Here is a 24638-nt window from a genome sequence, read left to right on the forward strand (position 1 = left end):
ACCCAGTTTTTATATACTTCTGACTGAAAATGTTTATATTGCTACCATTTTTGCTAAAAGAAGTATATGAAATGGGTCATTTTAATTGAAGAATTCATGAAATGAAATTGAGAATATAAATTGAGAAGTATTAATCTAACTCTAATTGAATGCCTCTTCAGCATTCAATTAGAGTTATTCACTCAGTTTTTTGTTCATCAATTTGGGTATGATGGGATTCAAAAATTTAAGGGATAGCTAGGTCTTCTGTCAGTGATGGCTCGGGTGGGAGCTGTCTACAGGTCTCACTGTGTGCACTCGAGAATCCTCCATGTTGGATGCAGCCTTTACACCCTGCTCAGAAACGAAGTCCAAGGCTTCCCTGAAATCCTGTGCCTGGGAGGAAGCCTGATCTTGGAATATTCTGGTACTAATAACTGCAGTTTGGAATGGGGATGTTAGGAGGTGCTTTTAACACCTGTCTACAAAGAAGTTATAAGAGAAAAATGGATCAACATTGGAACTGTGGCACTGAAATTTAGCAATGGGGGGATGGGTTGGCCCAGTTATGGGTATTAATGAGGGCATGTATTGCAATGAGCACTTGGATGTTATACGCAAACAATGAATCATGGAACACATCAAAAACTAATGATGTACTGTATGGTGACTAACATAACATAATAAAAAAATAAAAAATAAAAAATAAAAAAAAATGAATGAGAAAGGGACACACAAAAGCAGGTCTAAGAAAGATACTAAGCATATACAACATACGGAGCCAATGTGAAAAGTCTCCTGCTGTAATTCCTCTGCATTACGTGTACAGGGATCCTCGTGTAGAGAACTGATTGCATAGGGACACTTGGTGTTCTTCTGTGAGGGAGGGGCCAGTGTGTCTCTTCTTCCAACCCCCTATTCTGTTGGGTCTGGCTGATGTTGCAAGTGAGCCATTTTGGGTTCTAGTGCTCAGAATCGAAAAGAATAAATCTCTGAAACATCTCCTTTGGGTGCATTTTTCTTTGGGAGCAATCTCAGCTGCCCCAGATATTTGAGTTGGTCTCCTCCTCACTGGAGGAAAATAAGTAACTAGGAGTCATTTGCAATAATTCTAGGGAAAAGGCACCGAGCTGGATAGGATAGGCTCAAAATGTATGGGAAACTTAGTGTTGGGAAGAAGGAAGGGCAGGGGATTAAGAGGAACACTGCACCAAGAGAAATAGCGGGGCTGAGTCACCAGTGTCAGGTCACTTGAGATGTGAATGAGGGGTGAAGGGGGCTGAGGGGGCAAGCTGAAGTTCTTTATGAATACATTACTAGATGTTGCCAACTTTCCTCATTTGATGCTTGGAATTATTGGAAGTTATTCTTAACTTCTGTGATCACTGCTACCCTGGGAGATGGGCATTAATACTCTCCTCTTTTAAAAGCTTTTTCTTTTCTACTTTCCATTAAAATATATACATCCATTCTATTCAAATAGGTTCTAATCCCAGTTTTATTATATTTACTCTATGTATCTGCAATTAAAAAATGAACACAGTAGAAACACAATCGCTTCCCTGCATGCCTTCTCAGAAGTACATTATTTAAGGAAACATAGGTATTTTCACAAAATGACTGACCTTTCCTTTCCATACTGAGATACTGTTCTTTGATAATCATCTGGATTTCTGAACTTTATCAGTAAAAGATTAAGAACTATTTAACTAATTTTACATGTATCTATTGGCATGACCGGTTACCATGTCAGTGTCATATATTATGCATACATGCATAAGAGAAACACTGATCATGATATCAATTTCATGAATTTGTTCAAATGTTCATAAAACTGTGAGTTTAAGAATCAAGTCCCTTAATAAACTCCAAGTCACTGGTTCATTTCATAATCAAAAGCAATTTTCTCTCTCTCAAAAAAATCCAGCTAAGCAGTGAGATATAAAGCAAGGGCCAGTTATTAATCAAAAGTAGAAAACCAACAATCCTCTCATGAGTATCCATTCTTACAATGAAACCAAAACTTTTACGTATTTTTCAGCAATTCTAGTCTTCAAGTATATTCCACTAGTAGCAAGAGCAAGACTATCGTTAATTCAGAAAATACTATCTAATAGCCAAAAAAACTAACATCCATGATTGCTATGAACTTAGTATTCTGTATTTTAAAAAGTTGACAGGATGTCATGATTAAGCAAATATTATGATTTGCTTTTATCCAGCAAAGGGTTCGTGCATTTACACATTCTCTTTCCTGTTCTGCACGCATCATTCACTATTCTAAACAGCTTCTACTCAATTTAAAATTTTAGTTATTTGTCTTATCTGTTTCAATAGTTGCCCTACCCTCCTAATAAACCTTAGCTATATATTAAACACCACTTAACTTGGTGGTTTTCTCCTTTCCACACTACATATTTTCTGACTTTCAGCTCAATATTCTTTCTAGAAAATTTTTCCCTTGCTAGGTGTAATTTGGGTAGCCATTTAGAGATGACATCAAAATTCACCTTTTCTTACCCTCTCCTTTCTTTATTCTCACATCCTTTTCAAATAATCATAATGTTACAAAAAAAGCACAATTTTTGTCTGTAGTAACATGACTTTTCTTAGAAAAACAGAAATCAGTTAGCAGAGGTCCCAATATCAGTATGACCAAAAAAATAATATATATATATATATATATGTATATGTAATTTTAGGAAATTCCACACCATAGGGAGCCGTACTCAGTTTTGCCACCTTGCATTTACATTATTTCTTACACCGACAGAAGAAGAACTGGGTTAGGGGGTCATCTTCTGTTGCAAACACGAATAGCCGTGTGCGACACCTGCCATGCAGAGGGGCAGCCAGAGAACATGTGAAAGCTATGCCAGAAAGGGAGGGGGCTACGGTCAACACCACCACACACAAACGGCACCACGGGAACAGGGGAGGCGCCACTGGGACCCAGTTGCTCATTCTTATTAAATGTGCACTTGAGATTGAAATCCACTCACTGTTGTAGCCACTGCTGCCGCTAGCCTCTGCCGGCGCCGAGTGGTGCTGAACTGGCCCTTCGCAGATGGCCCTTCCTGACAGTGAATGAGAGAAGAGGAGGGAGGACAGGAGCAGGGGCCGGGGAGGGGGAACAGGATGCGGGAGGACGGAAGATAATCAGACAAGGGAAAGGGAGAGTTTTTAAGTGGAGTTGACTTTTCCCTAAATCACAGCATTGAAAAGTGCTTGAAGGGGCATTCACGCTGGGAGAAAAACTCACTGTCCTCACTGCAGAACCCTCGGACACTTACGTCTAGTTGCTGAATATGACCCCACCCCAAAAGGAGATGGGAAGTCATGAACTGATGAATAATAGCTTGTGATCTTAAAGTAAAATAAAGCTGCATATCGTTTTCTTCATGTTATATGAAATCAAAGGCATTCAATCAATGGAAGCAAAGATAAAAGTACGTTCGGGAAAAAACGATTAAATAATGAGCAAAGGCTAAAACAAACAAGTTGTAATGGGAGTCTCCCGTTAGCCAGGCAGAATTTTTTTCTTTCTTGCTGGGAGGAAAAGTACAGGGAGAAGGGTATCAGGAATCTTCAACGTCCCATTTATTTGCCTACTAGAAAGCTCTCTGGGATTCAACATTAGGAATGGTGTTGGGATTTTCAGGTTGGACAATTTTCCAAGGAGGAAGCCAGTCCGCATAGCATAGGGGAAAAAGCATTCAATGTCCTCAGTGTGTTGGGACAATGCCTGCAAAATCAGCTAGGGAACCCTGAAGGCAGAGGCTTCATATAATGATGTGCACCTACGCACAAACCAGCAGAGAAGCCGAGAGCTTTCTTTTTTGTCTCTTTTTGGTGGACGGGATCATGGGAGAATGATATTTCCTTCTAACTACTCAAGTTTACATCTGTCCATGTGACAGACCCTCGCTCTTCATGGTTGTGAACAGTAAGTTCAATTCCAATGAACTGAGATGTACTTAGGGTCACCTAACAGTGGAGATTAAGCAAAAGCAGCAGGACTGCTTTAGTCTTTTTGGAACAACAGAAAAATATTTTAAATTCTTATAACTCCAATTCTCTTCAAAGTTTCCCCATTACATTCACATTTTTCTTCCATGTTCATAAATCTTCTGCATGCATTACATATTTATTGTACACACACACATATATACAATGTGTTTTCTACAAAAAGTTTTCTATACAAAATCCCTTCATGCTTAATGTAGTAAGTAAAAGGAGAAAGAACTTATTTTTGCCCTTCAGTATAATTTGAGCATCTGTGAGATCTAGGACAGCTACACATGAATGATATCTGACCATGTATCTGCTATTCCCTGCTTCCTGCTATTGCTCATTCTCTCCAACAACCAGGGACCTAGTATTAATTTGTGCTATTAGTCTTGTAGGAAACCTAGTAGCTGTCTCATTCATAGCAACCCTTTCCACAATCATTCCCTTCTTGCCCTCCTCTACCTCACTGGAAACACGGTCCAACAGTTACTGTGTAATGATGATAATGAGATTGTTACTAGAACCAGAAATCTGAAGTTTGGGAGAAAGTCCTTTTTTTCTAAAAGGTACTCTCCAGAGAGCTTTCTAGGACAAATGCCTGCAATGAATTACACGAAGGATTTCTGAGGCTAGTTTCTCAACGGTTTCTAGTAGGAATATGGCCATGTGGCTCTAAAATGTAACCTTCATATTCAAATCAATAGCACAATCTAACCTATGTTAAGAATAAGATACCAAACATATAAAATAACATGATCTTCATTTCTATTCTCCTGAGGTCCATTTTTTAAAGGACCCATTTTATAATTATTTCAAACTAACAACTACTGCAGAATGCCGGATGCACAGTTCAGTGAAACAGTATCATTAAGAATAGCAACACGAACCACCAAGACCACGACAGGACAGTCTGGGTGCCTCCACAAATGACTGGTGAAACTCCAAGTTACCAACAACAGATAAGAATGAGCATCTTAAGGGCTCTGAGAAGGTCTGTTGGTTTGGGTGAGCAGGAAAGGTGCAGGGATAGTACCAAATTCTGCAGGATTCACCCTACAATATCTTTTGTTTTACCAGTCTAAGTGGAAGCAGGGTTTCTCTGGGAGTAATAAATAGTTCACCGCCACCCCCAAGTCTATTGATTTTCACTTGGAGGTAGAACTAAATCTCTCTTGCAAAAGTTTAAAGTTTTCTTTGAGTGTGGGGAAGAGGTGATTTCAATTTCCCTCAAAAATAATTAAACTAGAATCACAAGGGTCATATTGTTACTCTTTGGCAAAAAAAAGAACGAAAGAAAGAAAAAGAAAAACAGCATCAATAAAAATTTTAAAACAAACTACCCAAATATGTGGCAGAAGTATGAATGAAAAATATTTTCCTGTTTTTTGAACAATTTCTTCTGATGACTCAAAAAAATCTTCATAAACCTCATATAGAAAAGCAAAGCCTGTGACTAGAAAGGCCATTCTAGCTGCATTCTGTTTCCTCTGGAAAAAAACGGAGCGATATGAGGGCCACGGTGGGCCTTATAGCCCCAGCAGGCCGGCCAGGCGTACTGTGCTTCACATTTCCTGAGGAAAAACCAACCTGTTTGAGACAACAGCTGTGAATGGCAATCTGTTCAGGGTCATACCTTAGAAAAACGAGATTGAAAGAATATCATAGGTCCACAAATGTGTATGTTCTTATGACATTGGCTGCCTTCAATTATTTTTATAATGTTTTTTTTCTTGGCTATGATAACCATAGATATCATGTTTTTGAAAGCCCCACAAAACTAGACAATCACATGCCCAAAACAAATGAAACGGCCCAAAGCACTTTTAGGTAAATTTTTTGTGAAGCCATTTGGCACATTTGTCTCTATAGTATTAATGTTCTGAATAAAAGAGAAGACACAAAAACATAGCTATTGAAGGAACACTATAAATTGTGTTCATAGAATGTAGACATCCTAACAGAAAAACATGAATCTTTAGTGCTTATGAAATTTATTTTCAAATATATGAGGTTAGCAAGCAAAGCAAAGCAGCAAAGAGTTTGCTATTTACACATTCAGAATTACAACACAAAGAATATCAATACAATCAGAATGGAGGAGTTATTATTTCTTCAGAGAACACTGAAGAATTCTGGAAAATAGTTACTTTTACCTTTGTATTAGAATATAAATTGATTTATAGTGTACTAAAAAGAAAAGCAAAATTCTAAGTCTGATTTTGATTGTGCAGGGCAAGAGTTTTTCTTTTTAATAATATATAGCTAGGATCAGAATAGTAAACATTCTTGTTTAAAGATCTGAAAGTAATATGATTTATGACATAAGAGGTTTCAGGCACTTACCATATTTCATATCATTGCAATGCGCTAACAATATAAGATGCTTACTCTAAAAATTTAAAACTACTCATTTCAAATAAATAACTTATTTAAAATAAATTTCAAGTAAATTTATCATGAGTCATTAAGACTTTCATAATTCAGATTTTAAAAGTGATCCTGGATGGCCAAATTATATCTATTTTTGAAGAATCATAGAATTTTACAATTGAAAGAGAATTCAGAGATCATTAAATTAATTCCATGACTTTACCCAGGAGCAAATGGAAGCCTAGAAAATTTAGCAGAAATGCACAAGATTATACTGCCAGGAAATCATAGTTGATTAGCCTAGAACCTGAGTTTGCCGACTTCGAATCTTTTGCAGCCCTCATGCCTTTTTATTGATATATAAAATTTTGAACAAAGCTACTACAGAAAAGCCTCTTTTAAGATCTAGTACGTATAAATGAGTGCTCATTACAACACACTGGATTTTTAGCCTGATTTTTAAGCTAATTTTTTGTTAAATTATATTTTAACAGTTCAAAGGTGGTGAGAATGAAAATGCTACTTTGTAGTCATATTAAATAATTTTAACCTTTCTTTTAAATTATTTTTACTTATTCCAGAGGAAGAAGAATAGATTTCCCCAGAATTTAGATGGTACAACTCAGTCTGTAAAACACAGGCTTTAAAGCAGGTCAGCTGCTTTAGACGTCTTAACCTCCACCAACTGATATATAAAGACTAATATCTTAAAAGTATATAAAAATATGAATGAAGGAAAAGTAAAGTCTGTACCTGCAGTTGTATTTTTGTATCTTTGCTGACACTTTTTGTTCTCCATCTTCTTGTGACCCGCTTGTCTTTCTTTGAAATATCTACACAGTTAGCCTACATTACACAAATAGTTAAAAGCAACAAAGTATCATTAAGTTCACACACATGTTCCGGATATAGACAAAGAGCACAGCAAGTTAGTAAAGAATAGTTGTTAGCCACCTAAAGCACACCAGCCAGGAGAGAAAGTCCTATCTGATGAAGAGTGGGCAGTAAAAGCAGAAATAAGAACTTAATCATAAAATATATTTGTCTGCTATACAAAAGGAAAACAGGATTAGAGATTTTTAGCATTCTTTTTTCCTACATAAAAAGATGGCAGTGGGGCTCCCAGGTGGCTCGGTGGGTTGAGCGGCTGACTCTTGATTTCAGCTCAGGTCGTGATCTCAGGGTCGTGAGATCCAGCCCCAGGGACAGGCTCCATGCTCCATGCTCAGGTTGGGATTCTCTCTTTCCTTCTACCTCTGCCCCTCCCCCCACTCGCACGTGCGCACGCGCTCAAACAGATCTTTAAAAAAAAGATGGCAGTAATTCTGAGAGTATCTAAGTTATATCTTCAAAGTATCTATCTATCTATATATCTAAGTTATATCTTCAGAGCTATCATTTCTAATGCAATACAAACAAGGAAGAGCAATTCAGTTATTTATTTCTATTAGTTTACACTTAAATGTAAAATATTTCAAAATAGACATCTTAACACGACACCAAGAATTCAAAAATATTAAAAATAACTCCAGAATATAAACTAATCTGTGTTGTAGTTATTTCCCCTTAAATGTTACCTTATATATTTATAAAACAATCCAGTAAAAATTCTGCATTAATGTCTTAATGGCCTCTCGGTAACGTTTACCTGCATGTCAGTAAAGTTAGGTGCTGACTGAGTTCTCTGAAGTATTTCCAAATTTTGCAGGAGTTTGCTAAGTTCCACAAGGTTTGACTGGCAGTGTGCAAGGTCTAAGAAAAATCAGAAAGAAAAATAGGTTAGAACTGGGCAGGGACAGGCAGTGATAGTAATAAAAGACAGTCAATCCCAATTATGGCAAGTATGATTAGGTATATATATCCATGTTTATATAATGGTGGTACTGGCAAATGAAACAAAACAGACCCTTCTCTGGTTTAGAACCTTAAAAGCATTATTTAATGAGTTGAAAGCCTACTTACAAATTAACAGCTAGCTATTACAATCTCAGTGACATTTGTGCGTTCTCACTTTCCTGTTCAGGTGGCCCTTGGCACATAGAAACCACACTCAAGGGAACTTCAGTAGTTTTATGGTTTTATTCTTAGGAACCTACCCACCTACTCCTAAAATAGTTTACAAGGAGGCTACTTAGAATTTGGATGGAGTCAAAGTCAAGTTCAGAAAAATAAGATGGAATGCAAAGTCACATAGACATATTTATCTATGATTTCAATCACTAACAATGTTGCAATGAATGATTTCTTTAAAATTTATGAGGGATGGGGTGCCTGGGTGGCTCAGTCATTAAGCGTCTGCCTTCAGCTCAGGTCATGATCCCCGGGTCCTGGGAGAGAGCCCTTGAGTCAGGCTTCCTGCTCAGTGGGGAAACTGCTTCTCCCCCTCCCTCTGCCCCTTCCCCCAACTTGTGCAGGCCTGCGTGCGCACTCTCTCTCTCTCTCAAATAAATAAAATCTTTAAAAAAATCTATGAGGGATGTTCTACTAAACACAACCAAAGATTCTCAGAGTACGTTCCCTGGCCCAGCAGGATCAGAGTCACCTGGGCATGAAACACATCCTGTTTGAGTTGTTTCATGAAGAAATGGCTTTTAATTTAATTTTTAGCTGTATTTGAACAAAAGAGAATTTTTAAAGATTTGTATAACAAAATAGCACTCTTAAAAATTGACTCTTAGTAAATGAAAATTAAATATAGTCAAGAATATTGAGTTAAGTAGTATCACTCACACAACTATCAAATATTTAGAACATGCCAGTAGTCATGTGATTACTTTTGCATGTGTATTGTTTGTAAAGAGACTGAAATAGGGCACATCTATAAATCTGTTATGTAATAAGGTGGTTATAATATGTGGTGAGTTGGTGAAAATTTCATTTATATTATTTCTGTTTCTCATTAAATCTCAAGGATCTGAATTTTTACAGATACAGTATAGGCAGCAAAATATGGTTGTTAAATATGGCTAGGGGCTCCTGGGTGGCTCAGTTGGTTAAGTGGGGCTGACTCTTGGTTTGGCTCCGGTCATGATCTCAGGGACCTGGGATGGAGCCCCACGTCAGGCTCCGTGCTCAGTGGGGAGTCTGCTTTTGGATTTTCTCTCTCTCCCTCTCCTTCTGCCCCTCCCCCTGCTCATGCTCTCTCTCTCTCTCAAATCAATCAGTCTTTAAATATGGCTAAAGATAAGCTGGGACAAATAACATAGGTAGTTGCATCTGGGGGATTTTTGAGTTTTTGACTTTTTCGTTGGATATAAAAACAGAGGAGTAACTGCTACAAGGGTCGTTCCAGGACTCCCAATCACTGCATACTCTATGGAGAACAGGGTAGCAGCAATTTTCGGGCCAGGCCATATCCAGATCCCCCCTCTTCTCTACAGCATCTGCCTCAGGATGGAGTCCGGGTGGGCTGTTCAAGCTCTACTGCTGTTCTTCCGAGAACTGTTGGCCGTCAGTGGCCATTCCTTCAGAGAGGGAACCCAGTGGAGGTGGGAGGAGAGTACTGACGAAGACAGCACCTGCCACCACCCCCTCCACCTTCAGGGGAGGCCATGCCCTTGTGCCCCCACCCTCTTCCCTAAGAAAACAAAGTCAAGTGGCTCAGGAGGGTAGAAAATACAGAGGATGAAAGGGAAGGAAGTGGTACAAAGAAGGAAGGAGGGTTCGAGGGAAGAGGAGGAGGGACACGGGCTAGAAAGGGCCCACCTTTTAATTGGCATACTATTATTATTATTTTAGAGAGAGACAGCAGGCAGTGCATGATTGGGGGAGGGGGAGGTGCAGAGGGAAAGGGGCAAAGAGAATCTTAAGCAGGCTCCACACCTGACCTCTGAGATCATGACCTGAGCCAAAATCAAGAGTCAGCCACTTAGCCCAAGAGCCTTGCAGATGCCCCTTAATTTGGATTTTAAAGAACAAAACTGTATCATAAGTACCATGCTAATAGGGACATTATTTCACATTACTCATGCATCAAGCCTTCTATCTAGTGACTATTACAGTCATGCCTCCTAATAAGTGTGACTAATGTACACAAATGGTGTACGCAGGTAGCACAGAAATCTGGAAACGAGGCTTCAAACCACCACAATAATATCCACCCTTTTCCTAACAGAATGGAAAGAGAACATTGTAAATGAACATGTTCAAGAGCAAAACACCTGAAGTTAAGAGTGAGGAGACAAGGACTGACTTTACATTTCCTGGTGACAGTAGTATATGCCTCTCTTCCCTTCCCAGCTTAGAGTAGCAACTGAGATGGTAGATGAGGAAATTCTGTGAGTATGGGTCATACCCCTGTGGAATCACGCTGCTAGGGCCTTCCCTTGGAGCAAGCCACACCTGTCCCCACCACTTCTATTGCTTGAAATGTGGAAGAGATGAAATCCTTGGCAGGACTTCACTGCCTGCCTAAGTGTCTAGATGTACATAAGGATTATAAAGATTTGCCAAAGGCAACAAAAATATCTTTAAAAAAAAGAAATCTCTAGAATTTCTTTAAATTAAGATGAAATCTAGTTTTAGAGATGGGGAAAAAGGAAAAACTATGCCAAGAAAAAACTGCTGAGATAGTTCAGAATGGTGAACAGTTAAAAACAAATCTAACAATTTACTTTTTTTCCCACCATGCCCTATCTTGTTCCAGAAAGAAATGAGTTGTCCAACTGTGGAATGGTTAAATAAATTAAGGTATATCTAAAGTTATCCATTTATTATTTCATTTAGGTACCATTGATGGAAGATGCTGTGTACCCAGCATAGTTCTAAGTACAGGGATTATCACAACCAAGTAAGATTCATGGAATTTACAACCTGGTAAAAAAATGCAAACATTTTGTATGTTAAACAATCACATATCCGTCTTCAAAGTGGCATACACAATACTAATTTAACATTTTGTCTCCATGGGAGCCAAGCAATTCCCTTACATACTTGAGAAGATCTGGATTGGTGTAAGTTCAGATCTATGAATGGTTCGCCACCTTGTGTATTAAGACTATAAATCAGATATGCTATGAGTTCAAGAAGATGCTACATGATGAACTTCTGAAATACAAACCTTAATAGTGGGGACTCTCTATGCAATGATCAGGAAAGATCAAAGAAAAGGGTCATGGGAGTCTGGAAAATAGAGTTATCACGGTTTGAAGTCATCAGAGCACACTCAAAGGAGAGAGTGAAATCTTTTCGGGGTCTGGAGGATTGATGGAAAGGATTCGGCAGAAGAGAAAGGTGGACCGAGGGACCCGCTCGAACCGATTTAGGCCACATCCCTCGGCCTCAGAGTCACCGCCGCCATGGCCAGCCAGTCGCAGGGCATCCAGCAGCTGCTGCAGGCCGAAAAGCGGACCGCCGAGAAAGTGTTGGAGGCCTGCAAGCAAAAGAACTGGAAGCTGAAGCAGGCCAAAGAAGCAGCTCAGGCTGAAATTGAACAATACCGCCTGCAAAGAGAGAAGGAGTTCAAGGCCAAGGAAGCTGCGGCTCTGGGATCCCATGGCAGCTGCAGCACCGAAGTGGAGAAGGAGACCCAGGAGAAGATGACCATCCTCCAGGCCTACTTCCAGCAGAACAGGGATGAAGTCCTGGATAACCTGCTGGCCTTTGTCTGTGACATCCGGCCAGAAATCCATGAAAACTACCGCATAAATGGATAGGGGAGAAAGGAGCAGCTCTGCATGCAGACTGGCATGTTAGATGCCTTCATGGAATACGAAGCTTCAGCAAAGCTTGAGTAATTACATTCTTGTGAAAAGGCATTAAATTATTTCTGTATATCATGTAGTAGGTCCCTTCACTTCTTGGAGAATAGCAAATCTAGCTTCTTTGTACAAACATAGAGCTTATCCAAAGATTTTCTCCTTTTACCTCATGTTTCTTAGAAATTTAATGTGTATACGTTGTCTGTTTTCCTATGCCTTTTAGCTCAAGCAACATATGTATCAGTACTTTTTCTTTCTTAGGTGTAGTAAAAAAAAAACAACTGTTTAAAGAAAGAAAGGGATTAAATATTCTTTTTCCCTAAAGCTTTCTTGAAGGTCAGGGGCTTTTTCTATGAAAAAGTAGTAAATAGTTACTGTAACTTGTGTGAAGCAGCAGCCAGCCTTAAGTCGTCCTTTCGGCTGAGGGTGGAACAGCGAATACCAGTATATATTGTTCGGGCTGCTCTTAGTTTCTCTTAACCAAAATTATTAGATGATAGAATTCAAGAACTTGTATACATGTTCTTACTTGGTGTACTGATAATCATTTGAAAGTAAAGACTTTGTCATGCAAAAAAAAAAGAGAGAGAGAGAGAGAGAGAAAGGTGGAGAAGGGCAGAGAGGGAAAGAACCACCTGTGCCAAAGCACGGACAAGGGGATATGCAAGGATGTTCAGGAAACAGCAAATACGTTCAGTGGGGCCAATGGAAAGAAAGCAAGGATGAAAGGGCAGGTGGGGCCTGAAAGCTGAAAGGCAGCGGTTAAGTGCCAGGCTAAGTAGTTTGGGCTAAAGTCATAGAGCCCATGGAGAACCACGTGAAGGGAATTTTGCATAAAAGCTACTTAAGGAAATATCAGTCTTAAGGAAATATCAGTGGACAAAGAGCTGGCTTTGGGGTTAGTCAAACATCTCCCCCAGGGCGGCTGTGCAATCCTGGGCACATTCCTTACCCTGCAGGCATTTTGCTTTCCTCATCTGCAAAGTGGGGAGGAGTAAAGCCGACATCTGGTGGCCGAGCACAGCGGCCTGCTAATTGCTGGCCCAGAGCTGCCCGCACGGTCAAGAACAGCAATGCCGCACGAGCCTGTGAGAGATGGAGCAGCAGAGCAAGAGACTGAGGATGAGAATGCCAGCCGGAGGCTGCTGACCCACTTGAACTTGGGTCTGATCGGGTGGCAGACACTTGAGAGGAAGGGCAGATGAGGGTGTGGAGAAGGGGTGGGTGTTTTTGGAGAAATAACAGAACTCTGTCACGGCTAGATGAACAACAGCGTGGGAGTCAAAGATCCTCTGAGGTCTCAGGGGTGGTCAGGACAGCAGCAATGACAAAAACAGGGAAGCCCCGCAGCTGGGGCCACTTCAGGGAGCAGACGGGCTGGTTTCAGGCAGGCCGAGGAGGGGTCGCGCCAGAAAGTACAGATCGACAGGGCCAACAGCGAGGAGAGGCAGTGGGAAGGCTGCCCAGGCTGCACGCGGAGCTGAGATTTAGACAGCTTTCAGCCTTTCTGCGAGGAATACGGGGCATATACTCTGGAGTCAGACTGCCCACGCTTGAGCCCCAGGTCCACTGCTGCTAGCTGGGTGAACTTGGGTTGAAGCGAGTTGATTTCCCTGTACCTAAGTTTTCTCACCTGTAAAATGGCTTTGAGAGGACTGCATGAGTCGCTGCATGTGAGACACCCACAAGAGTTCCTGTCGCAGAGTGCCCGATGCCTGTTAGCTGCCGCTGCCCCCGCCCGCCCCATCTCCATCACCGCTGTATCGTCAAACAGAGATTTTCTGAGCTGAAACTACAACCACACCTGTCATCTCCGAAGCACAGAGCACAGTCATTAGAATCTAGTTGGCCTGGGTTAACCCTCCAGCCCTGCCAAGTATTAGCTGTGTAACATAAGCTAGTTATTTGACCTAAGTATTGGTCTGCCTGTCTTTAAAAATAGAGTTCACAATCCTGTCTGGTGCTCCTGTGAAGATCTACAGAGAACGATACGTGTAAAGCGCTCGGTTCAATGGCGCATAACGAGCGTGCAGTCAACTACAGTCACTGTTATGGAAGCTGAAGGCAGAAGACTCAAGCTCGATCATCCCCACAGCCAAGGCGACCAGATGAGAATCCAATGAAACAGGGCGGGAGCAGCTGGAGAAAGAAGGAAAACTTCATGGGGCCTAAGGGAGAAGTCTCATTCGAGAAGGGGCCCCAGGGCAGGTCAGAGGATGAGGTCTGAGGACTGACTGGAAATCGGATGGCGCCTTGCTACCAGGAATGGCTTTTTCATAGAGCAGAATGGGCAAACATCAAATTATGGAGAGAAGCTGGAGTCTAGGGGCAGAAGTGAATGAGAGAGGCTGTCCCTGGGAGAAGGGGGTAATTATTGCACTAAATGCTGACGGAGACGAGAAGGCAGGACGGAGGACACAGGTAGAGCAGTCAGGACGGGGAGAAGAAGGAGCACCCCTGAGACAGGACAGCAGGCACAAGGGATGGGCCACAGAATAGTCTCAAGCACACGGGGACAAAAGCCGCCCTCGCTCCCCCACTAGCCAGGGGCGCCAACACCTCTTCATTTTGGTCAGAAGAATGGATTTTGTCCCGGTGTGTGGTCCCAAACCTGCTCCATGCCGCCAAGTGTGTGGACGGCGGCGGAAGTCAGAGAACAGGCTGAACTGTCGAGGACCGCTGCTGGGGTGAAACTGCAGCATTTTAGGAAAGCGAGGCCCGGCTTCTTTCCCCAACCCGAAGTTCACGTCCTCGAATGTCTGCATGTTGTGTGAATATGTTCAAGTAAAACCCTTTTAATGGAATGGCAGCTTTATGCATAGAACATCCCTCTTAAAACCATAGTTTCACACAAAGATTGAGTTTGGGATGTGGCAAGGGCTAAACTTTGAGTTCACGCACCTGCAGAGCAAAAAAATATATATGTATTTTTGTAGTTGGGATCAACATGTATTGCCCAATTTCTTTTATTTATTTATTAACATTTTATTTCTCAGAGAGAGAGAAGCATACAAGGAGGGGCAGAGGCAGAGGGAGAAGCAGGCTCCCCGCGGAGCAGGGAGCCCGATGCGGGACTCGATCCCAGGACCCCGGGATCATGACCTGAGCCGAAGGCAGACGCTTGACCAACTGAGCCACCCAGGCGCCCCTCAATTTCAATTTTTTAAACTAAGGACATAAGAAAATACTCACCATCATCTCATAAAGGAAAAAAAATTTAATAAAAGTTAGGCCCAATATCTTCACAAAATAACTTAAAAAATTAAATCAAGGTAGCACTATTAAATACTTGCTATGCTATCCTTGTTTTATCAGTTTTGAAGGTCAAAGGAAAACTAGCTCCTAGAATGGACATGGTCTGTGGCCATTTGGACCAAAATGCTCGAGCTAATCACGAGGGAAGAGCAAAGTTTCTAGAGAGTAAGAGGCTCAGCAACGGCAGGATGAGGACATTGTGTCTAAGTTCAGGATATTTAACAACGGACACAGAGTGCAACACCAGTAACGGAACTATGGAGAGCAGGTGCCACATGATTGTGCGACTTATTGCAGGCCGTCGGAGACACACACTTATTCAAGGGTGAGATGAAGCAGCAGAAGAGGCAGCTGGAGAAGGGACCCGGCAACAGCGGAGAGCCCGGGTGGGGGCGCTCTGGGGGCTGCGCTCGGCCTTGAGATCCCCCGCCCGCAGGCCCTGGGGAGTGGGGGGCTCATCAAGAAAGAAGGGAGCAGGGGGTGAGGTGAGTCGGCAGGGCGGAAGGGGGTGCAGGGCAGGGGAAGGGTAGAAGCAGCCGCGGCAGGGGTGAAGGTGCGGGAGAAGGCATAGGTAGGAGGAAGCTGGGGTCAGGGGAAGGGGCAGGGTCTGGCGTGGAACAAGAAGAAGAAGGAAAGATGGAGGCAATCGAGGAGGCTGGAGGGGGCGAGGTGCAGCGGCCACGGCTCACTGCTCTCCTTCCTGTTTCGGCCGTCGGCTTCTCCTGGGAGACCAGCGGGGGCGGGAACCAACCTTCGGCACATCTGTCCATTTCTTCCGAGTCCTGTAACCAGGCTGCCACTTTGCTCTGGCCCGTCGTGCAGGTCGCAGGGAGGCTGTTGCTGCATGGCAAAGGGGACTGCCACGGAAAGCTGTTTGGTGGCACCTACAATGAACGAAGGGGAGTGTACGGGTGAGCAGAAACAGTATATCTAAGTGAGTTTTAATTAACTTTAATTTTAATAATTAAAATAATCTAATAATTAATTTTAATAATCATTTTATTAAAAAATGACATCAGAAAAGAGAGGAAGAAAGGGCACACTCGAAATACGAAAGAAGCCTCCAGGCTAAACTTGTCCATGCTCAGCGAAGCCCAAGTTCATAAAGAATAACACTCATTAAGTGGCTATCTCCACCATGCAAGGAAGGGGACAACACCTAGATATGGGATAGCTCGTACTCTTAAGGGCCTGCCAGCTCAAGGGGTTTAAGTTGCTCAGCAGGTTGTATCCGACAGAGGGTCCTTGTGCTACTTTTTTTTTTTTTTTAAAGATTTTATTTTATTTGACAGAGAGATAGAGAGCGCAAGTAAGCAGAGAGGCAGGCAGAGAGGGAGAAGCAGGCTCTCTGCTGAGCAGGGAGCCTGACGCGGGGCTTGATCCCAGGACCCCAGGATCATGACCTGAGCCGAAGGCAGCCGCTTAACCGACTGAGCCACCCAGGCGCCCCCCTTGTGCTACTTTTAACTCATGATTGAAGGCCTTTCCTTCCCAAAAGCTCTCTGTTCCCTTACCATCAGCTCAAGGCCTCATCAGCCACATGTGATTCCTAAATACGTTACCCACCATCAAGCAACCTTGCAATGCTTTAAATGCATATTAAAAATTGTAATATATAAAAAGGCAGTCTCAGCAAATTATTATTTCCCACAGCTGATAGACTTTCCAGTAAAGGGAATTTATGTGAAATAAAGTTGGAGGAGGTAAGGAGATAATGCAGTGAGTTCAGTGAACACTTAGTTGAAAGAGCAGAAGCTTACTTCTGAAAAAGCTGAAACAACTTTAAAACTCCATATTTGACTTTCATATTCAATTATAATTGATCGTGTCTCTTCTAAATCATCACGAAGCGAATGATACACATATTTAGCAAACCCAGACTTATTTATTACCCATGCAGGGCCACAGACCAATTAGCGTTCAGGAGTCTCATAATTTGATACTTAGAATGCAAGGCAAGGGATAAAAAGCTCTCTTCACTCTTTATTGCATTTTGCGAAATGTAATGGAAATCTTTCACCAAGTTTGATCTTAGAGGTGTGTCATTCATAACTACAGCAACAGATCTTCTACGAAAACGAGAGTTGAAGGGCTTTCTTATTCCAAGGCAAACTGTGGGGAGGAATTGGTTTCAGTTCTCCATTCTCTTTGGCTATCACCCAAGTTATTTAATAAATAACACAAAGGATGAAAATAATATATCTTTTATCAATAGTCTATGCCCAAGATGCAGGCAGAAGCAGAAGAACCAAAGGATGAAACATTCCTATTTTTAAAATAGGCATCTGGGATATACTTCTTGTTTAGCTGGGACGAATCCTGGGATTCATTCTATTCTGTGGCGAGAACACAGAGGGCCCGAGAAACCGGAGGACGATCTTAGTCATCTTGTGTTGGGTCCCTCAGTAAGTGCCCTACTTCTACCCTCTGACCTCCTGGTTCCTTCTTTTTCACTTCAGAACTGGTTAGTATTAGGGCTAAACCAATACCCTGTTCTAGGAGGATGACGTTGGTTGAACAATCCTTGGCAAGGCTATAACCAGAATGAAATAAGGTTTGAGAGCCTTGCGAAATACAATTAATGGGATTTAACAAAAATTACTTAAGTAACTTCCATTGAAATACTAAACAGTAAATACAGTAGTATTTCATTTAATCTGGTTTGACTTATCTTGCAGATTCCATGAGGTTTTTCATTGTTATGCTAAGGAAACTTGGATATATATATATCATATATATCCCTAAGTAAGAAAACAGATAAGCAGAATCTTCACCGAAAGGTTCTTAAACCCATCTCCTGATGGCAGCCAGTTATTCACAGATGTCTGTGTTCTCAATGTGTCAGGTGCCAAGTGGGAGCTTGGGGAATACCCCTGGGCACCGCAATGTGGCTATGGTTTGGAAAACTTAATTACTGAATCAAAGGCAGAAACAAAAGTCCCCCTGCCTCTTGTCTTCACCTTGGTTTTTAACAGGCAACACCTCTAGCTTTTTAGCCACATAAAAAAAATGAACTCTTAATACAGCCCAAAGAACAACTTCAGCCTCCCTTAATCTGGGACCTGGTATAATGGGAAGGGCATGGATTTTGGAAACAAGAGAGATGAGGATTCAGATTCTGGCTTGGCTGTTTAATGGCCATGTCACTTCTGAAAACATTTTTTTTTTTCTTTACTATCTCTGAGCTTGCGCTATATTAAAGATGAGAGATGAGTGAATGTCAAATGCTTAACACAGTGCCTAGTCATTCAAATGGTCTACTATGGATATTATGGTCACATTCTCTAGCCAATTTACCTTAACTTCATGGGGAAATTCAATGGTCTCTCTGGGGGTCATGTATATATTATAGTTCAAGGCAAGGAGCAAGTTTCATTTTTAAAACTTTGTGGTCTTCTTATTATGACTCAGGAAGATACCAATTTCTAGGTGCTGCTTAGCCAAATGTTCACTCTACTTCCTAATATCCCTACAAAGTCATATAAAATTAGGATGTAGTCCATGCATAGAAAGGAAAAGTAACTGTTAATTCTCTTGGTGATCCACATTTCTTCCTAATCTATACTTGTGATTAACTCTGATGCCCAATGTCACTGCTGTCTTGAGGATTAGTTGACAAAATAAACCTTCTCTTTCTGGTTTGTCAAACGAGACACAGTTATGTGCCTACTTACCTTCCCAAGCAATTTCTGGGCTGATTTTCATATAATAAAGTCATACCTTTCCATCCACAACAGAAACGTTAGCAGCTGGTGAGGATTCAGCTGTAGAGGTTGAAGGAAATATGTGAAAACTAGCATCTCTCGGTGACCTGACAATTTCATTCTGCCGATATAATCGATGATGGCGCAGTTTGGAGACCCAGGCATCAAACCAGTCCTGGGATTTCACCTAAAACAAAGAACAAGAGGAGATCCTAAGGGTGAAACCCATCTCTGGTTTACCACTGACACAGGCAAGTGAATTCCCCTGATAGTGGCAGAGAAACTGTTCTCTATTCTCAAACTACTGAAAAATGACTTTACCTTCAAATGATAGATGTGCTCTTCTGTGTCAAGGTCTATTCTCCGAGCTTTCTTTTTAATTGACATGACCGAGAGTCCGACATCGATGCTTCCATGGACCTTCCCCTTTTGAATCTGAAGTCAGAAGACTAGTAAATAGGCTAGAAGGACATAGGATTTTCTGTGTTTCTGTACTGAAGTGAGTGTAATGTAATCTTTACCTTATCTATGGAAGATGGAATACCACACCTCATTTACAAAGAGAATATGATTAAGGTCCTTAATCTGAGGACAGCTGAATTTGCTGTGACTTCCCACCAATTTCAATAAATAAGACTATTCATTTCTTTGTTTTTTAAGTTTACTTGTTTTTAGGAATCTTTACACCCAATGTGGGGCTTGAGCTCCCGACCCCGAGAGCAAGAGTCACTTGCCCTACAAACTGAGCCAGCCAGGTGCCCCAAGACTATTCATTTCTTAGTCCTGTTTCTGGCATAATTTATAATGCTAACCTTCATAATTCTAGATTGCACAGCTTATATCCCAAAAAAAGATACGTTTAGTGGTTCCTAAAATAACTACGGTCAATCTTTGACCCACAGCCCAGAACATCCCCCAAGTAATCAACCCGAAGCCAGCTGCTGAGGCCAAGCTGGGCAGCAGGGACTGAGAGCACAGAGTAGCCAGTGCTTCCTCTGCTTGCCCTTGTCTGATCAAGGACACACAGCTGATTCGATGAAAAAGATGGGGACAAAACGGAAACCTGAGTTATTTCCCTCTGCCACACTGACAAGGCAGGTGGCATCTTCCACTTTTACATGCAAACAACTACTACTTCAAGAAAAATAATTTGCAATGATGTTAGTGAGTTAGGATTCCCAAGAGAAAAGGATGCATGAAACAGAAATGAAGTTCGTAAGACAGGTTTTAAAAGGATACAGATAAGAACAAAGGTTGCTTTCAATCTCAAAAAAAAAAAAAAAAGCACATGAAGCATAACTTACTGAGAGATGCAGGAAAAAAAAGTCTATTTGGGTCTTCTCTCCAAGACAGAAGGAGTCATTTTATTAGTGTATCACTTGTAGGTTTAACCTTCTGTTCTTAATGACATCCATCGCAATCGCTAAATTAAATCTTCATGCTCCAGTTAGAGATTTTTATGCTAGCGTGAGCATAAGCATAAAACACACCTTACCCGGAACATGGAAGTCTGGTAGCTTGTTACATCTTACAGGCACACAAATGCACAAAGCTGGTAACTACGTCACAAGGCTTGCACAACGGTGGTATTTACTCACTTTAAAACCATCTTTGAAACATGTCCTGTGTGCTACTTACATCAAGTGGTGCCTTTGAATACTTTAACATTCCATTATCCAGGACAAAAAAACGCTGCAAGAACCAAACAACCCCCAGTTACCATGTGAATTTTGGATTATATAAAACATTCACAAGTGTGCGCCTAACGTTGCTTGGCATTTAGCAATCGGTATTCAGATATTTGAATTCAGTGCATCTGGTCATCGATAGTCACGTTAAATGGTCAGGAAATCTGAGCTTGAATTACATTTCAACAGCCTACTGGTGTTCTTTTTACACACAATCCAGTGGGAATGCAATCTTTCACCATTCTTTTCCCTGTAGGGAGTGGGGTTGGTATCCACAGCCAGGACTTTCTGAATGAATCACACTGGGGTATTTTTGAAAGTAAGAAATGAGAACAACTCAGTTGAGGTCACAGTGATTCTGTGAGGAGCTTCTCTAGAGGGAATTTTCACCCTGGATGTAAATTTCTACATTTCCCTGGATACCATGGAAAATTCATGAAAATGCTCAAGTCTGTTACAGGAGTCAGTGAACTATACCTATGAATAATGAATTATCTGGGAAGTTTAAGAAGCTTTAGCAATAAACTTGCTCTCCACTTTGCAAAACGCTTACATTTCACCATTAGTAAAAGAGATTAAAAATTGTTTCTGAATTACTTTAAGGGCAAAAAGGAAAAAAAAAGAAGAAAAGAAAAAAAAAAGATTTTTGGCAGTTTTTGTCTCCTCCAAGATGCTCCTGCTCCAGTCCAAATGAATCTAGCCATCATTGCTTCACAAACACTCAGGAACCCTCTGCTGGTTTCCTTTCCATGGGCAATTCACACGGGAACAAACAGCCCTCAGGACCCAATCGAACAATGGGTCCAATGCCCTCCTATAGTCTCTACAGATGCAAGAAGTCTTTCTATTATTGGAAAATTACTCTGCTGGGAAGGTTTTATGTGATTCGGGAATACTCAGCAGGCTCGGTGGCAGGTGGTCAGGCTTGGGTATACTCCGCACAGAACTCACAGAAGGCCATGAAAACCCCTTCAACAAAGGTCCTAGGGGCAACAAGTAAGCACTGAAAGAAAGCATCTCCATAGTTGAAAAACACTTGACTGCTCAATCACCCATGACTTGGGCAATCAAATATGCTGATGCTTGAATAAATACCTGATAACGTTAGAGACCGGGACAAAAGGCAATGCAGGTGAGAACCTCCTACTATTTACATAGAAAAATGCTCAAAGGCATGGCCCAGAAAGAGTGGCTGTTGAACAACAGCCAGTTTTGCTGAGATGTGGACGTGAGAATGCTAAATTAAAGTTAGCGATTCACTGAACATTGGTTTCTTGGACTTCTTTTTTTCTACTTTTCTATTTCTACCTATCAAAGAATGTTAGCAGGGATAATCTACTGTGTGATCACGGAGGAAGAGATTAGCAAGGCCACCGATTCGAGGAAGTACAAAGGGGTGAGGCCAGAATGAAAAGCAAACGGTGATTCTAGGAAGGAGTATGGCCAGTTGGCCAAAATCCAAGGAAGAACAAGGGTAGAAAGAAATTCCTAGTATTGGGATAATACTAGGGTTTCAGGGGAGACTGAGGATGCTCTGACAAGTGAGAAGGAACACTAGTCAGAAGCCTCTTGGACCTTTTTTTATTTCACCCTTAGAGACAGGGGAGTGGGGCAACATTTCCTGTCCATTAATTTTAAGTATTTCCCTTAAATTGCAAAAAATGTATCTCCTAAGGATCCTAATCCATAATGTCCGTGCTTTGGACCACTGGACAGCCACCACCCAGGCATTTGGACACCAACAGATCCATCTGCTCGTAGATGAAATCCACTGGCAAATGTGACAAGCAGATGAGCCTGTTCTTCCAGTGATTTCAGAGAAGGTGCTGGTGGTCTATCGAAGGGCTTACACTGAAAATGGAGGACAATTTTCTCCTTCTTAGCATTACAGTATTCTCCTTACTTAGGTAATTGTAACAGTGTAGTACAAAATATTTTCTCCATAATTAAAACCGGAAGGTGGAGAAAAGATGTGGGGTAGGGGAGAGCAGAATAAACCACATATTTTCAAGGACAGTAAACAGACTTCCAAGATCAGTAATTTTGCATCTTTACTTTGCACTGGTAACAATAATTCCAAGACTTTATCCCAAACACTTAAATAGAAATTTGTGTATGAGGATGTTCATCACATCGAAATAGTAAAAAAAAATCAGACATATCTTCCATGTCCAGCAATAGGGAATTGGTTCAATAATGGTGGAATATCTAATAAAAATCCATCCGATAGAACATACGCACGCATTTAAAAACATCTTATTTCAGACAATATTTAATAAGCACATATTCATGTTATTTTTTAATATTCATATTATTTTTAAATGAAAAAAGCAGAGTAGACAACATGTACAAGCTGAACTTTAAATATTATGTAAACTATGGTTTCCCTACATACAGATATTACAGATCTCAGACTTAAATAGGTATCATAGGTTGAAACCCATACGGTTAAAAAAAAAAAGGCTGTGAAAATTAGTTTCACACATGCAACATTACTCTTCAATTTCCACCTAATGACACCAAATAAGATCCTCTCCATGACGAAGATGATCTGAAGATGAATATGATGAAAATGGTACCTTGTGCCAGCCCTTTAAAGGCCATTTTCTTTTCTTCAGCATAAAGCCTTCATGTTTGTCTGGTCTCTGGACATTGGTTTGGCCTATTTTCAGCCCTTCTATAATTTCCCAGCTGTCAGCTTCCTGAGAGAAAAGAAGAAAAACAAATCACATGTTTCTCAGTGTTTGATGACACAGTCAAAGCAGACTCCTAAGTAGAACCTGCTTTTGAAGCAACACTGACCACATCAGAAATATGAACCACATTCTGGAGCAAAGTCTAACATTCGACACAGCATTGTGCTGATAAGTGAAATTAGTGTCCAGGTAGACCTGGATGCACACAGGTCCATCGGGGATGGTTGGGCGCTGGACTTCAGGGCAGAATGGAATTCTGATGGCATGTACTAGGAAGGTTTAAAATGCATTTTTCCAGACAGTTCCTCTCTGGGCACCACGGCCCTTTAATGTTTTAAAGGAAGGCTGTTTTGATGACAAATGTTCAATTAGTGTGGAGCCCTGACCTTCTGTGTAAAATGGAAAGGCCGCAGTGTTCTGAGTGGTCCATCACCTACTGGACTAAAGGCAGTGCTGTGGGCTGCATGCATTTCAGAGCGCACGGGACATGCCCCGCTCGCCACGTGACACCCAGCAGTTCATGCTTTGGAAGACACATATCCCAAGAAACACACACCCTTGGGAGCCCACGGAAAGAGGATGGGATTTCAAGGCCAGAAATCTGGGATCCTAGAGGCTATACAATCACCCTCCTCTGCTAAAAACAGATCAAATCATGGTTTCTTCTTTTATAAGACACGTTATGTGTGTCTATGATGTCTAAATTTTTTAATGAGTTGTCAACATTTAAAAGTCAGAAGATTTCAGATGTAAAAAAAATCTGAATTTTGAGTGTTTTGTTCAAGTCTATAAGATCTGGCAGCACTGGGCCTGCCCTGAGGGAAGGGTTTCTGGGCAGAAACCTTCAGTTTGCCACAGTCCCCCATGGGCCCACCTCCATGTTAGATACCTGGCCCTTAGCAACATCACGGGTTTTCAGATCCCTGGACCAGGTGATACTAAAGGGCCTGTGCAGCTCCAGAGTAACGGCTGACCTGACCAACACTGATATTCTAGATCTCAGGCATGTGGCACAATGAAGCAGCAGAGGCAGAAGCAACAAGGTCACGTCCCATGCACAACGGCTACAACCCCTCCCACGGTGCAGGGAGGCACAATCTCTCGGGGTAAGTGCTCTGTTGGCTCAGCTTCAGAAAGCTGGATGCAGCTCCACAGATGAGGGCAGGCCTCTCTGCAGAATGCCCATCCCAAAGTGGCTTGGGAAATTGCCTTCCAAAGAGATACATTCTATCAGGA

At 41.5% G+C, this 24638-nt stretch overlaps 1 protein-coding gene and 1 pseudogene across 2 annotated transcripts in view; one reads left to right on the forward strand and one right to left on the reverse strand.

Moving 5' to 3' along the window:
* The window catches only part of OSBPL6 (oxysterol binding protein like 6), a 207483-nt gene that overhangs the window by 40174 nt on the left and 142671 nt on the right, over positions 1 to 24638 (reverse strand). The window contains exons 4-11 of one of the 2 annotated variants that reach the window (XM_028123077.2): positions 23286 to 23408; positions 20657 to 20710; positions 19340 to 19453; positions 19035 to 19205; positions 16066 to 16198; positions 8009 to 8112; positions 7114 to 7206; positions 2982 to 3056 (exon numbers count right to left, since the gene is read on the reverse strand). In XM_028123077.2, the coding sequence (XP_027978878.1) occupies positions 2982 to 3056; positions 7114 to 7206; positions 8009 to 8112; positions 16066 to 16198; positions 19035 to 19205; positions 19340 to 19453; positions 20657 to 20710; positions 23286 to 23408 (867 nt within the window). The remainder of the gene's footprint in view (positions 1 to 2981; positions 3057 to 7113; positions 7207 to 8008; positions 8113 to 16065; positions 16199 to 19034; positions 19206 to 19339; positions 19454 to 20656; positions 20711 to 23285; positions 23409 to 24638) is intronic. The other variant, XM_028123062.2, reaches the window with a different exon arrangement.
* Positions 11658 to 12014, forward strand: LOC114224059 (V-type proton ATPase subunit G 1 pseudogene; annotated as a pseudogene).

The sequence above is a fragment of the Eumetopias jubatus genome, unplaced genomic scaffold (genome assembly GCF_037043125.1).
Source record: "Eumetopias jubatus isolate StellerSeaLion01/CBP00866 unplaced genomic scaffold, mEumJub1_p1.0 scaffold_3, whole genome shotgun sequence".
In the NCBI taxonomy this organism is placed as follows: domain Eukaryota; kingdom Metazoa; phylum Chordata; class Mammalia; order Carnivora; family Otariidae; genus Eumetopias; species Eumetopias jubatus.